Raw genomic sequence first — 15764 nt, 5'->3', positions numbered from 1 at the left:
ACGCGTTAAAAGAGGAATAAAGTTTGTCAGCAAAATAGGCCCTTTTTTATCTGAGTCTGCTGCTATGTCCTTGTTTAAATATCTGTAGGTAAGACAAAGTGAAACTCAGTAAATATTCTCTTGTTCCACAAGGTGGACTAAAATTCAAGTCAGCTTTGTAGCATTAGAAGCAAAGCATATTACAAGCACACTTAATGGCATCAAAGGTGGAGAATTCAGTTTGGAGCACGCAAGCGACAAGATGTGTAGAGAAATGCCTGTTGGCCACATCATGTTTAGAGTTCACTGGTACTTTGTGATCTAAGATACAGGCTCAAAAAGAAAAGAGGAATCAAAATACCCGTGACTTTTACTCATTTTAACAATTGGTCCACTGTAAGTTTGGGTGGAGTTTAAGTAGTGCTTTTGAAAGATGTTTTCTTGTGAATCTTCTACATTGTGTGAATTGTATTTGGTAGCCTTCTAAGTCAAAATGACCACATAGTTACTGTTTTCTGTTTATTATTTTACTCTTCAATTAGATCTTCTGCAGCAATACCGCACAGCACTGTTGAAACTTGATAATGTGAATAAGGACCTTGATTTACATTTACAGTCACTTAATGCTCCAGAAATGCAAAAGAAAAGACAAGAACTTGCTGAACAAGAGAAAAGCCTCAAGCTAATAGAACAAAAATTGGGTAGGTTGTATTATATTTGTATTATATTGTATTATATTTTTGGTGTCCTAAAGGAGGAGAACTGTTAATTCATGTATCCAGATGAATTCTACTGTTACAAACTAACACGTTCAAACTACGAAGGAAGATTGTTAAAATAAATCTAGAGCTTAGAGTTGTCTTATTTTAGGGAAAGAATAGAAAAACAGTATGTAGGATGATGCTGTGGATATTGCCTAGAACAGCACTGCCCTGTAGTGTGTTCAGATAGTAAAAATGTGGTCAGTTAGTGTCTTGTGAACATGAAACTATGATCTCGCTAATATGAGATTGTATAACAGGCTGGCTGGCCCAGTGCTAGAGAACATTGACATTCTTTCTGAAATGTCTATGTAATAAAGAGCTGAATTGCTTTTGCTAAGGAAACACAAACAAAACATTGTGCAATAAAAGAAATGCACCTAATTCTGCAAGGATAGTATTTCTGAGTTAGAAATTGGTTTTATGTCAATATTGAATCATTGGGGATATTTTAAAATAAGAAAACAACACTTACTCTGTGACAACTATAAATAAAGCAGATGTTTTTATCTGTCATCTTTGAACTCAGTTTCAGACATGAGGCAGCTATAAATTTTATGGCATGTCTAAAGCCTTACTTCAAAAGTTTAACATTACTGTTACAGAGACCATTTATTAGCAATAGGATTAATAATTTTTTTTTGTAATTCATTCTTTCTTGCCATTTTTTCATAGGTATGACCCCATCAGATAAAGTCACTGAATCATTACTTCAGCCTGTAATGTTAGATATGCCTGACACCCCCACCCCTCCCAAAAGAATGCGAAGAGAAACAATGAAAAAATTGTATAGGTAAGTCTATTCTGAATCTAGTCATTATTTTCCCATCTCCTGAATTCAAAGCAAAAGCTATTTTTGTTTGTTTGGGTTTTGGGGGGGTTTTTTGTTGGTTTTTTGTGGGTTTGGAGTTGGGTTTTTTTGTTTTTTTTGGTGGGTTTTTGGGTTGTTTTTTTTTCTTTTTTTGCATAGGAGATATATATATTTTTTAAGGCATATTTGTATACAGCAACCAGCAAGTAGAGTTTTTGTAAGGCTGATTTTCAAGGTAATTTTTGATTCCTTTAAAATTTCTGCTGTTATTTAATGATACAAATACAAATCTTCAATACAAAGATTTGCTTGCTAACTCTGTTTCTCTGTATGAACTGATTGGTTGGCATCTTTGTGCATTCACATTCCCCATGTATTCAACTGTGTTACACCCCAGAAATATTTGAGATGGTATGGTCTGTAAATTCTTTTAAGGTGTGATGTCAAATGTTCGGCAGATGAACAGAGAGACTCGTTCTTGCATAACTTTTTCTAAGTAACTGTCTGAGGTAAGCTGATCTTAAAGTATTTAAGACAGTTATCTTTACCTGTGTATATATAGTTCTGTATTGCCTCTGTGGCTACTGAGCATTAGTACACCCAAAAAAAAATCAGGGAAATCTGTAAGTATGTATCTTCAAGATGACATGGAACTGACTTTTCCATTTCTCATGTCTTTCCTCAGTGACAATGTTGTTGCTGAACTGTGGTCATATTTTTGAGATTATTTAAATCTTGCTCACTTGTGTTCTGTAAATCTCAGAACTAGTTTTTACTATATTACTATGTCTCTTTATATTTGTTGTTAATTTTTTGATCCACATGTGGAACTTAATTGGTTGTATATTTGAACCACATAGTATTAGTCTGATGCTATGCCTCATTCCAACAAAAGAATTCCAAGAATAAGAAGCTGTGCACAAATATAGGGGTTTGTAATTTTTATACTAGTGGGAGCTCTGTGCTTTTGCATCAATTATATCAAATATATATAAAAAAATATAGAAGGAAAAAGCTTGCTTTATAAGGTACTGTGCTATGGTTTTGTCTAGCTCAGAAGAATGGATCTCCTCTACCGCAAAGAAGCAGCAGCAATATCTGCAGATACCCACTTCAGAACTTAATGGAACTTCACGAAAGAGAAAGGCATAGACTGATAAGACTTGCTGGAAATGGCTCGGTATTGAAAATGTGAATACCTTCAGTTAAAGAAAATATTCATGTTGTATTACCCATTACGATGAAGATTTTTATACTGATAGAAGATATAAATGTATTTCAGTTAGTAGTAACAAAAGATAAGTCTTTAGCATTGATAGCCTAATTTTTGTATAGTTAATTTTCATTTCTAAAAGCTTTCAGAGTTTTTATGTTCATGTGTGAAAAAAGTTTAAAATATATCCTTTTTTATTTATGAAAAAAATCAATCTTTTCAATAAAACTGCTTCAATACAAAGCACTGCCAATATAATCAATTGTAATACTTAAGTCAACAAATTGTGCCATTAAATGAGATTTTTAATTTAAAAAGCATCCTGGGCTATCTCAGGTAAGAGAACTTTCTGGACTGCTCTTTTTTGATGGATGAGCTGTCAAGGTAGTATCAATTTAAAAGGGAGGGTTTGAGCAGAGATATAACTGAGATCTAACCACAGCTGTTTGTGGAGTCTTTCGATGGTTAACAACAAGCCAGTATCTAAGACTAGACCCAAGGTGTTGACATGGGAATTTATATCTCCTGCAGACAGTGTCAGTGGAAAAAACAAAGTAGTAACTTCTCAGTATGAAGAGTCTTAACATGTTCACTAAGAGGTTATTCTAACAAATGGGAGAGTGGTGAGTAAGGATACTTCATGGGTGCAGATGAGACAGAATACTGAACCAATGCTAACCACTTTTCAAAATCTATATTACCACAACGCCCATAAAAGAACCCACTGCTTAAGCAGACCAAAAATTGGTCCTTGACATCAAAAGTGTAACTGACAGGATTTGAGTAGGAAATGGTGATGTCACAAAGGAAAAACAAAAATCGTCACAGTTGAACTGTGTGTGTGCATATTAAAAGTTGGAAGTGGGTACTTAAGCTGGAGGTAGAGTAATTGTGTTGGGAAATTCTAGATACCTCCACGGAATTTATTAAGGAGAAATTAAGTAGTAGTGGGATGGTCTCCAAAACCTCATGTTTTTAAGGTAGTCTAAATTACTTCAGACATAATTTTGTCCTGTCCTTAAAGAAAATAAGTATGTTCAGGTATGACATGTAATATCAGCCAAGTACTATGCTGGCCCTGCCTCAACCCTTTATCCTGTTCTCCTGTTTTTTCAACTCAGAATTTAGCAAGACTTAAAGCAGGCAGCCATAATGGAAGGTTTGCCATTTAAGAAATTATCCCACCACACCAAGTTATTGGTTGTACTTCTTTTAAATTCATTTCCTTTAGTTCTGACATCTGCCCAGCCTCCAGCCTCTGGATGACCTTGAATCTTATTTGATTAAATATATATTCTAGCAGAAATGTTTCCTTTTGAAATTCACCTCTTGATGTTGGTAGTGCTGATACCACTGAAGGCATGTGGTGGATCTCCCTGCTGGAAACAAGCAGGAAACTAAGGAGGTTTTCTGAGTTGTGCAATAGTTACTGGAGATTTCAGGAAATTTCACCAGGGAATTTTCAGGATTTTTCAGCAGATGACTTTAGGTTATTAGAGTGCAAGTTACTGCTTTGCATAGCTGTTTAGGGCAGCTGACCTGGTGCTGACAAAACATGCACACTCTAGAGGTAAGTGTCAGGTTTTTTATTTTTACCCGTTCTTCGCTGTGTAACAGAGCAAACCAGGGACCGGAAACTAGGGTGTGTATGTTGTCCTCACTGATGCCATGAGTAGGCTGGTAGAGAGCAGTGCAGGGAAAGTGAGAAGTGGTTCTGGCTGGGGCTTGGCCAGCTCAGGGGAACAAGGAGCTGGTTTCTGATGGAGGCTAAGGACCAGCCACTGCCTGACCCTCCAGCACAGGGAGATGGAGCAACTGTGCAGCAGGGCTGGGTGGTGATGGGGAAATGGGCTGCAGGCACATCAGGTCAGGCCCTGGCTGTACTGCAGCTGCCAGTGGCACCAGCTGCAGAGTGGAGCTGGCTGGGAGTCTCCTTGATTCCCTTTGGGCTGCTGGCACCTCTCCCAGCCCAGGGAGAGAGGACCTCACCTTCTCCCTTTTTATCCAACAGAGACTCCCAGACAGACTCACACAGTGCTCTTGTCCCAGTGTGAGGTGATGTCTACAGTGGACACTGGCGCATGGGGTGAACCAATCACTGTTCCATGAGGAAGCTGAGTAGGAGCCCCACTGTTGTGCTGGGTGACCCAGCTCCACCCAGCAGGCCCTGTACTACCCACAGCAGTTTTCATGCTCAACAGATAGAGAAGACTTACCCCACTGGAAGACCTGAGATCTTCTCCTAGCAAGCGGGGATGTAGACTGCCTGTGTCAGGCAAGTGGGATTACCCCGTGGTAGCCAGTGATGTGTGTCAGTGGCAAGTCCTTCCTTTCCAAACCACACTGTTGTGGTGGTACAGCCCCACCATCACTACCATCCCAGTATCACCATCTTCTCCATTGCTTCTCTAGCTACATGTATCCCATCCATTACTTCCTTCTGCCTCCTCCAAGGCCTTTCTGAGTCTCACAGTCAAGGGCTCCAGTTCAGGCAAAGCAGTGAGAGGGAAGGAGAAAAGGATGATGCCCAGGAGAGCAAAAGGCAGAGCAGTAGGCAAGGCAGAGAACCACTGAAGGATGACGCTATGGTATCGCTACCTCAGTAGGCTGGGTGAAAAACGCACCCATTCCAAATGTTCACTAAGACACTGTGTGAGACTCGAGCAGTATAATTACTGTATGTTTTGCTCTGAGGACTCCGAAGTAGGTGCATATTTGATGAGGTCTATATTGTTACTCTGAACTCTATTTCAACTAAGCTGGTCAAGAGATTTGCCATCACTATTGATGAATGGTCCATACTCTCAGTGCTTACAATAAGAAGAGATGTAAGCTGTTTGTTGTGATGCATTTTTTTCAGGGATGCGGTGTCTGCAGTTATTCCTTCATCCCTATTGCTTTGTGGTTCTAGATAACTGGGATTCAGTAGTTGGGTTGGGAGGGAGAGGGAAGTGAAATAAACTCCAATGTCCTTGGCAAATGAAGCACAACTCAGCTTGTGAGCACCTGAAGCAGGTATAGCTTGCTCAGGCATGTATGTTTGATGATACAGGAACAGCAATCTGCCATGATATTTGAAAAGTCATGGCAGTCAGGTGAAGTCCTGGTGACTGGAATGGGAAACATTGGACCCATTTAAGAAGGGTGTAAACGAGGACCCTGGGAGCTACCAGTCTGTCAGCCTCACCTCTGTGCCTAGGAAGATCGTGGAACAGATCCTCCTAGGAGCTATGCTGAGGCACACAGAGGACAGGAAGGCAATTTGAAACAGCCAGCGTGGCTTCACCAAGGGCAAGTCCTGCCTGACCAACCTAGTGGCCTTCTCTGATGGAGTGGCTACATCACTGGACAAGGGAAGAGCTATGGTTGGTTGTCTTGTCTTTTATAATGCCTTTGACAAGGCCCCCACAATATCCTTCTCTCTGAATTGGAGAGATATGGATTTGGGGGATGGACTGTTTGGTGGATGAGGAATTGTTTGGATGATTGTATCCAGAGGGAAGTGCTCCATGTCCAGAGATTGGTGACAAGTGGTGCCCCTCAGGGGTACATACTGCTTCATATCTTCATCAATGACAAAGACGGAGTCGAGTACAGACTCAGCAAGTCTGCAGATTAGTGGTGCAGTTGACATGCTGGAGGGAAGGGATACCATCCAGAGGGACCTGGACAAGCTTGAGAGGTGGATATGTGTGAACATGAGGTACAACAAGGCCAAGTGCAAGGTCCCACACCTGGGTCAGAGCAACTGCGGGTGTCAGTAGAGCTGGGGGATGAGGGGTTGAGAGCAGCCCTGCAGAAGACTTGGGGGTAGTGGTCAATCAAAAATTGGATGTGAAGCAGCAAGAAAGCCAACCGTATCCTGGGCTGCATCAAAAGGAGCGTGACCAGCAGGTCAAGGGAGGTGATTTCTTCCCTTCTGCTCTGATGAGAATCCACCAGTACTGCATCCAGCTCTGGAGCCCCCAACATAAGGATGTGTACCTGTTAAGAGTGAGTTCAGAGGAGAGCTGTGAGAATGATCAGAGGGCTGGAGCACCTTTCCTATGAGGAATAGCTGAGAGGACTAGTTTTGTTCAGCCTGGAGAAGAGAAGGCTCCAGGGAGACCTTAGAGCAGCTTCTACTACCTAAAGGGGCCTACAAGAAAGAAGCGGACAAATTTTTTAGTAAGGTGTGTTGCGACAGGACAAGTAGTGATAGTTTTAAACTAAAAGGGTATAGATTTAGAATAGATACAAGGAAGAAAATGTTTACAATGAAGGTGGTGAGACACTGGGACAGGTTGCCCAGAGAGATGGTAGATGCCCCATCCTTGAAAACATTCAATGTCAGGTTGGACATCTGAGCAACCTGATCTAGTTGAGGGTGTCCCTGCTCATTGCAGGGGTGTTGGACTAGATAACCTGCAAATGTGCCTTCCAACCGAAACTAATCCATGATGCAATCCAGTAACTCTGTTTTCCTTAATGCTGCTCAGGTCTTTGAAGGTTCATTAGAAAATAATATTAATTGTTCAGGCAACTATTACAGCATTCCATGAGTCAGTTTGCTTCAGACTTTCTATTCTTTTTGTTGTTAATCCCAAGTCATTTTCTCCTGATACCTTCATCCTCCTTTATTACAGTATTTTCTGACTCCTCAAATGTACTTCTCTTTAACTTTCCTTTTTTCACCATGTGATAGCAGCAAAGGAGTCAGGATTGGTTTTAAAGGTCTTTATTTCATCTCTTTTCCTAGCCAGTGGAACGGAGGTTCTTGATCAAAGACTTTTATGATTATAGAATGTGGCTGGGGTTGTGGTGGTGTCATTTTATGGGCATTTAATAAAGCGTTAGTAAGGAGCTGTCATTAAAATGTCTGCCTTCATGCATCAACATTTTCACCTGATATATTCTGCTCCCAAGTGGGGTTTTGTTTCATATTTAGGAAACAAAGTCATTTAAGATTGTGTTTCATTAGCCCACAGCAAGTATGGTTGTTTCCACTGAGGCAATCATCACAAAGAGTTGCGCAGTCGATTCCTTTTCACCTGCCAGGATGCAGCCCACCACAGAAGCCCAAATTAGTTCTAATATTTTATTTTTAAAAAGTCTGTTTTCTTATTCTCTAGGAATTAAAAAACATTTTACCAATAGTAGCAGTAACAATATCTTCCAGTATGCAGTAGCTATTAGCCTCCCTCTCTGCCTATTGCTGGAAGGGTGTATCCAGTGATTTTGACATTCCTGCCACATCAGATCATCTCCCCAAACTTCAGCAGCAGGGATCATTTCTGTTTCATAAAAAGTATAGACACGTGTATGTGCACACACACATAAAGATATATATGTGTATGCATACATGTAATTACTGTTCTGTATTTCCATAAACAGGTTTTTCCACATCCACTGTGACTATGGAAATGCATAAAATTGTGACAGAGCTACTGTGTTGACCAGATGTACTTCAGCTGCACAGATAATCTCTCTGTGCCTGTGTTGCTTGTCTTCTCTGGAACAACATGGTTCCAAGACACAGAGTAGTCTCAGCTTTATCAAAAAAACTTACATTAAAAAATGTGTGCCATAAACTAAGTGAATGCAATTTAATTGTAAAACAAGCTATTAATAAAAGGAAAATTTTCAGATATTAGAGGCAAACAACAAGTACCTTTAATTTGCAAATATATTAATTCCACGATTTTTACTGTATGTTTAATGTGCATTAATGGGTTCTTGCAACTCTCACTAGTTTTAATAGGACTGAGCATTTATGAGTGCTCTAAAGAAATCCCCACTCATTACTTCACGGGTAATTACTTTATAGTATGCGAGTAGTTAGCTGTTTATGACTACAATATTTAGGCTGTTTGTATGCACGCAATCAGGCATACATGCCTATATTATCAAATATTCATTCTTTTGCAAGGGACTGTTACGTTCTAGTTGTTTGAAGGACATTTAGTGGGCTCTCATTTCCTATAATCCACTCCCTCTATCGCTCATCCTGTGACTTTGGTAAATCAACTAAGCTGCAGCATGCAAGAAATACACAAATTGTCTTTTTAACCCTAAGAATCTCTTAGCACGTAACGTGCATGTGTGTGCAGGTATAATATGAACTTAAATTAACAACTGCTGTCTTGAAGGATACAGATCCCAGGTCCAGCTCTGCTCAAGCTGGAAGAGCTGGTTGTGCAAGAGGAAGATTGATGACAGCCTGAGGAATGCAGTGAAAAGAATTCTTCTGAAACAATAGAGAAGACCATTCTGCAAGTTGCTCAAGAGCTTATTTTCTTCAGCAGAGTCCTGGGGCAACTCTAGGAGAGAGTTGGGTGTGAAAAGTGAGAAGGGATGGTTAGAAGTACTTTCAATGTTAGAGACTTCTGGCATAAACAATCATGAGAGTAGTTTTGGTAATGCATACCAGAGCTAACTCAGTGAGGGAAATCAAAGTGGAGCTGGTGCAGAGGGAGCACACTGAACACTGGTACACATGTGAGAAGCCTCATGTGTGAAATTGAGCCTGCTTCTGTTGCAAATGGTAATTTTGGCAGATAAACTGGCTTGAGAGAGCTGCCTTCAGTATAGCAACTTTTATCTTCCATTATCCATGCCTGAAGGTACACAAGAAGGCTGGTTGAGTCAAACAGCCATGGTAAAAATGGGGATGGGTTAGGTCAATTACTAAGTTGTGGTGCGTTATTGTTGCAGTGTGTTGTTAGACATGCTCAAGCTTGCAACTAATCATTGGCATTTTAACGACCATTTTGAAGTTTGGAATTACATTCTGAGTGGAGAGCTTTCAGATGCCAAAAGCAGTTCGTTGTCATGCACAGCTTGAAAGGAAAAAAGTTCCTCTGAAAGTGGGTGATCAGGCCAAGACTGACTTACCCCACTGGACTCTGAATGGCGATTTTATCCACAGGCAGAACTGAGCCCATCAGGGAGTCAGCATCAGAGCATCCAACCTGTACAAAATTTGACCATTCTTGTCTTCCTCCTTACTCTGCAAATACTGTGAGGCCAGCAGGAGAGCTGGCAGAAGGCTGCACGTCTCACACAGCGCAAAGCCAAAGGGTCTTTGCTTTTGTTGTTGAGAGTTAGCTTGTGATGCTAGTAGAATCTCTCTTCTACCAAACCTTGCCACCCACATGTGCCATGCTATTTCAAACACAAATGAGTTCTCAGGGAAATCTGAATGGAGGAGTGTGTGGCAGGGAAGGGGAAAGTGTGGAAGCAATGGAGAAGGTGTAAAGAATTGGACAACACCGGCTTTGAAATCTAGGTCTGAAGTTTCACATTTCCTGGAAAGAGACCTGACAGTTTGTTAGACCTCTGTTGTTAGACACTGCCAAGCGTGTGGGGCAGCTTGGGTTAGATATGAACCAGCCATGGAGGCTACTGGCAGATGACTTCAAGAAACCTAGCTCTGTGGTAGGAGTTCTCTATAATCAGGTGCTGATGGCACAGAGAAGTCAAGCAGAAAACCAGAAACTGCTGCAGCTCCTGAAAATAAATCCCAGGTAAGTATGCAAGAAGTAATGTGAAAGCTGAACCGGGAGATGGACACATCCATCAACATGAAAAAGAGAGCTCTCCTGTGATCAGCTAATGGATGACCTCACCAGTGAGACTCCAAAGCCTGTTCCTTTTCCCACACTGTCAGGAGGGCATGGATTCAGGATTCTAGCGATTATACCTTGCACAATCTCTATGCAGTGGATTTTCAACTTACGCCAAATACCCTGTCTCGAAGGACTTCTTATGGACCCCTTTTCTTCACCGCTGTAATCATGTAACTTCCCTGGTTTGCAGAAAGGTTGTGGATGCAGAATCAATTTTAAACAAGGTTTGGTGGTACAATAAGCTGGTTTTGTGATGGTTAAATGATGATGATGATTAAACAATTCAATATCTTTTTTAGATTTTGTATCTTCCTTGTGGGTTTTTTTGTGGCTCCCAGAGCTGTCTAATCCCCAGTTACTCAACCACCCACTGAATCACAGCATGGGAACATATGCTCTAGGCTATGCAAGTCCAGGTCATTTTTTATGTTAATATTTCAGAAGTGAAGCAGTATTTTCTAGAAAATAAAGTGGACTTGGAGAAAGAGAAATAACCGTGGATGTATGCAGGATACATGCTTCACATACCAAATGTCAGGTATTCTGGAGAAGAGTTGCTGGTTCTATATTGATGCACTGATTCTTAAATCCTTTAATGATATGTTAAATGTTCATGTCGAATATTTTTCTTCTGAAGCGCTCTACTTCCTCTTATCTCAGAATAGCAATGTGTATGACTTCTGCTGTAAAGAAAGATTGGAAACATTTTAACCAAACGTGTTGAAGTGCAAATAACAAGTGAACTTTTGAACTCTTTTGCATTCTCCGAGGGTCTCAAAGGGTGTCTGCTGGGCTTGGGGAAAGAGCAGAACATGGAAGCTTTTGTTATAATTTTGGCAAATAGAATTGTCTGGAATTAACATGGTTTATTCAGATTTGTTTATAGTCCAACTTTTACACTCAGGATGCTACTAGGAAATTGAAACCTCATTCATGCTTCATGATGTTGAATCAAATGTAATCTTTTCACATCTTTTTTTCTCTTTTTTCATATGGATCTTTTCAATGGCAGAACTGTGTTTCCAAGTGATCTGTCAGAATTGTTCCATAGTTTAGATCCTCTTGCACTCCACAGATAAGAAAACTAGCATAGCCATAAAACAGAAGGTATTTGCAGTGTATTTGCTTTGGGGTTCAGCTTATCACATCAAACTGGACTTCTCTTGAATAAGCGTTACCCATTTTCTCTTCTGAAAGTTTCCTATATGTAAGAGAGTAACAGTGACCCTTTGTCAAATGCATGACAACGTTATCAAAATAGAGGAATTTGGGGTCAAAGAGTTTGCTGGATAGCTCTGTTGCCAAGACTGACTGTTCCGGGTCCTTATAAAGACATGCTGACACATCTATGTAGTATGTCAAGGACCTGATGATATGGAACATTTTCCACAGCACCACTCAAACTGTGAGCCTCTCCTTTGTTGAAAAACTCCCGCATGTGCAGAGATTGCATATGAAAAATAATAATGAAAACTATGCCATCTTCGGGGGGGGGGGGGGTAAGAACTGGGAATAAATCTGGGCTCTTTTCCTCGAGTTGGCAAAGCAGAAAGCAGTTCAGTGTCCTGCATTAAAATGCAATTTTGCAAAACATTTCCAGTACAGTTAGAACTTTGGAAATTGTCGAGTTTATTCATTGTTACCTCGTTGTTTTGTCCTCAGTTTTCAGAATGTTTCCGAGTTTCAGAATCACAGCTATTGCTTTTAAGTCTGCTCTGTCTCTGGAACCTATTTGCGATATTTTGCATGCACGCTGACTGTATATATCTCCCTTCCCTCCATCCAGCAGTGCTCCTGATTCCTAGGAAAGAAGGAAATCTGTGAGAACATTCCTTAGGTTTTAGGCAATGCTCATTATTGCTCTTGGAACAGTTTGACAAAGCAACTACACAAAGAGATACAAAAGTAGAGTCAAATCCTGTTGAAACTCACTTAGGTGAAAAATAAATAATGCCATCTCAGAATCCATAACATTTAGGGCTTTCAGCTGCATAATTTCCTCTCTCAGCTTACCTTTTAAAAAAGAACTGCTTTCTGCCTCCTTCATATATATATTTAGTAAAGACTGAGAAAGATTTGTGAGTGTGAAATGTATATTTCCTCTCAAAAGAAAAAAGGAAAACCAGAATATTTAGGTTGAAAAAAAAAAGAACACTCGGATTATCTCTGCCAAAGACTCCAAAAGACTTTGAAGATGAAGTGTTGGATGTCACTTCAGAGGATTAATTCTTTTCTGTCCTAAATGTCAGGTTAAGACTGCTGGTATAAATTCCTCCAGGACGGAAAATAAAGATGATTAAATAGGATTCAGTCCCATAGGCAGTGATGCAGTAGACTTCAGTGGGAGCTGCTGGCTATTCTGTACAACTGAAAATCAAGCCATTGGATTTCCACCCACAGAACACTATACGGCGGCTCTCTTTCGGTACCCATTTGTGTACATGATGGTGATACAAGTATACTTGATCTGCTCATCATTGACTGTTAGAACTGCAAAATGTGGCTGTTTTGGATGATCTAACTGTCATTTAGTAACCTGCACTCAAGATTTTAAACCCAAGTGCTTTCTCCATTTTAATTTGTTTAAAATATCAGAAAAAGAACCAACATTCTAATACTGACAGGAGAGCAGCTGCCTATTGGTCTTGTCTTTTTCAACAGTCCAGTCCTCTGCTACACTAGATAAATGTCTTGACCAGAGGTAGAAGTCATTACTCACTTACACATGTACAATTCCAAATGTCTCAAAAATCTGTATTTTCAGCAGCAGCAGGTCCATGCAGCCACATCAGATTCTAATACCTTAAAGCACAGACACAGTGGGCCAGAATCTTCTCATCTGAAATAGCTCCCAGGGTGTACCAGCCAAGACATACTCCATACAAACTGATTCCCTGTATAGTATAATCAAATGCATTTTCCAGTAGGAAAAACAAATGAAAATGTTTTTTGTGGTGTTTTGCCTGGTTTCACAGAAACTGCGCACTTTTCTCAATACTCCACAAACCAGTCTGCTAGGGATCTAAGAACCACAAATAGATACACTGTGCATTATCGACAACCTCAGCTACAGCACCAACTGCACATGCACTGAGCAACTTTGTACTAAGTGCTTTTTGCTCACTTTCACAGACCATGCATGCTTCACGCAGAGGCCCTTTGCCTTCAAAAGGCCCAAACCAACCTTGTCCTTAACAGCAGGGAGGTTGTGTTGTCAGTCCAATATCTTTTATAACTATTTTTTGCCAATTGCAAAACAGGACCAGACCCCAGAGATAGTCTGTAGAAAAGGATTGTTTTGTTTCCACCCCTGGATGTGTGTCCAACCCATGTTGCAATGTTTGGCTGTGGACTTTTGGCTTTCTTATTTTTTTGTTAACTCACTAAAACCAAAAGAGTCTATCCATGCAGAGGATCTTGAATTTTAAGCTGAGATCCTCACACTTTGAAACACTAAAGCCTGGAAGCAATTACAAAGCCTGAACACTTAATCATTTCAGAAGAGTTTTGCAAGTCACCAAGAAGTGAGTTGGGCATTAACAGCTGTGTGTAGATTTAAAGGGCAGCTGAAATATAAACACCCAGTTACCACAGACTGAATTGAGGTAAAAGAAGGGAAAGTGTCTTTAAGTTACAGTAAGTAGATAGAATAGTGAACTACTCTGATTTCATAATTGGATAGAGAAACTAATGAAAGAATTTGTTGCCTTTTAATATGCCGCATAGCAAATGGTGCTTTAAAATAATCTGCATTGCCAACTCCAGAACAGCAACTCGAGAGGACTGCTGAAAGTCAGAAGCAGTTGGATAAAGACAGCAAGTTACTGCAAAGTTCTAGCAATAAAAAATATCAGGAGGCTGGCTTTAAAGTCAGGAGATTTTAAAAGTATACAATTCTTTGTACTTGCCTTTCTGAGTCTGTAGGATGGTTTCGAGTCAGGTTTTCAAATTACTGTCCATGAAGGAATGCCAGAACTAACTTTTTCTTGCAATACAATCTGAAGCGCTCAAATCACACTGGAATTCCAGGAACTGAAGCTTGAATGGAAAAGCAAAACAGATGAGATGCTGCAATACTATAAAAAGAAAAAATGAATGTAAAGACAAATGAAGCACAATAGTTGCACAGATTATCTTCGCTGTCTCATTTTTTAAAGAGAAGACTGATGTCACAAAATACATCCCATGATCTGATAGTGATAAGACATTCCTCTGCCATCAGGATTTCACTGTTGTAACTCATAAAGTCCATTGAACTGATCAGACTTCTCTAGGAATAAGGGTCTTGGGAGCATTCCCACTTTTTCAGGGCAAAAAGAACAACTCATGCAAGAGGCAGTAAGTTTTGGCTGTCTCAGAATACAGTCAGTGAAGTGGCTCTTGTGAGTTATCTAAAACTAGTCTAAACCTCTTAAATTATACACAGTTGATGTTTCTAGACATTTGGCTTACTGTATCTGTTCTGGATACAGATGTCATTTTCTGTGTAAGAGAACTGTCCCCAGAATTTGTGCTAATCTTCCACAGTATGCTATTTGCAGTAAAATCACGGTGTAATCATTTGCAGTGACTTCCTTAACTTCCAATTACGAAACATCTTAATGTGCTTCAGACCGTTTATTTTTCCTCTACTGCAGTTTAAAAATATATCTACAGCTACAGCTTCTGTGATGTTATTTCACTATTAATGACAAACTTCAGGGAAAGAATAGGAATGAGCTGGTGGGACTTACTAATTGAATGTTTGCCTTCAAGTGGTAACCTATTGTCAGTAACGTTGGAAAACTGTTCAAACTTAATGCGGAGGCTGACAGGAAGTAAGGCAGCACCTCGTATCAGAGGTTGTCCTGTTTCTCTCCAATTAAATTTGGAAGGAGAGAAACGATAGCCAGTTTATTTCTAAAGAACAAGGATGAATGTAAGCTTTTAATTTCTTTCAGAAAGAGCTACATAATGTAGACAAGACCAAAACTCCCTACCCATCCTCCTCTGCTTTCTTCCCACTGCCTCCCCATCCATCCCAGCCTCAGCTGGCCTACAACACTTAGTGTGGGTGCTGTTATTACTAGAATACAGGAAATTTCATCTGGCACAGTGTTTAACCACTTCCCAAACTGAAACAGGCTATATTAGTTTATGCGCGATAACCAAATCTGTATCTACAGATCTTTTCCTGGCTTTAACACTGTTAGTATAACTGAAGTGGCAAAACTCTCTGTAGAGACCAGGCCTTGGCACAAAACTTGCAGCTGTGTAACACTGAAGACAACAGAGCTCTGGTTTTGTTCATGTTCTCTAGCATCACTGACGGGTACCTTTAAAACAACAGGATCTCTTCCTTAATAATTGCTCATCTTGGAGCAGTAATGGCCCCACTGCGATGTTCTGTAAAT

At 40.1% G+C, this 15764-nt stretch overlaps 1 protein-coding gene across 3 annotated transcripts in view; it reads left to right on the top strand.

Annotated features, from left to right (window-relative positions):
- Positions 1-2991, top strand: part of SMCHD1 (structural maintenance of chromosomes flexible hinge domain containing 1) — a 71888-nt gene extending 68897 nt beyond the window's left edge. For all 3 annotated transcript variants that reach the window (XM_080609826.1, XM_080609825.1, XM_080609824.1), the window contains 3 exons: positions 522-680; positions 1416-1533; positions 2604-2991. In XM_080609826.1, the coding sequence (XP_080465952.1) occupies positions 522-680; positions 1416-1533; positions 2604-2703 (377 nt within the window). In that variant the 3' untranslated portion in view covers positions 2704-2991. The remainder of the gene's footprint in view (positions 1-521; positions 681-1415; positions 1534-2603) is intronic.
- Positions 2992-15764: the final 12773 nt, after the last annotated feature.

This window comes from Psittacula echo, assembly GCF_963264785.1.
Source record: "Psittacula echo genome assembly, chromosome: 2".
NCBI classification, from domain to species: domain Eukaryota; kingdom Metazoa; phylum Chordata; class Aves; order Psittaciformes; family Psittacidae; genus Psittacula; species Psittacula echo.
Note: the sequence above shows the minus strand (reverse complement) of the source record. Positions and strands in the feature narration are given on the sequence as shown.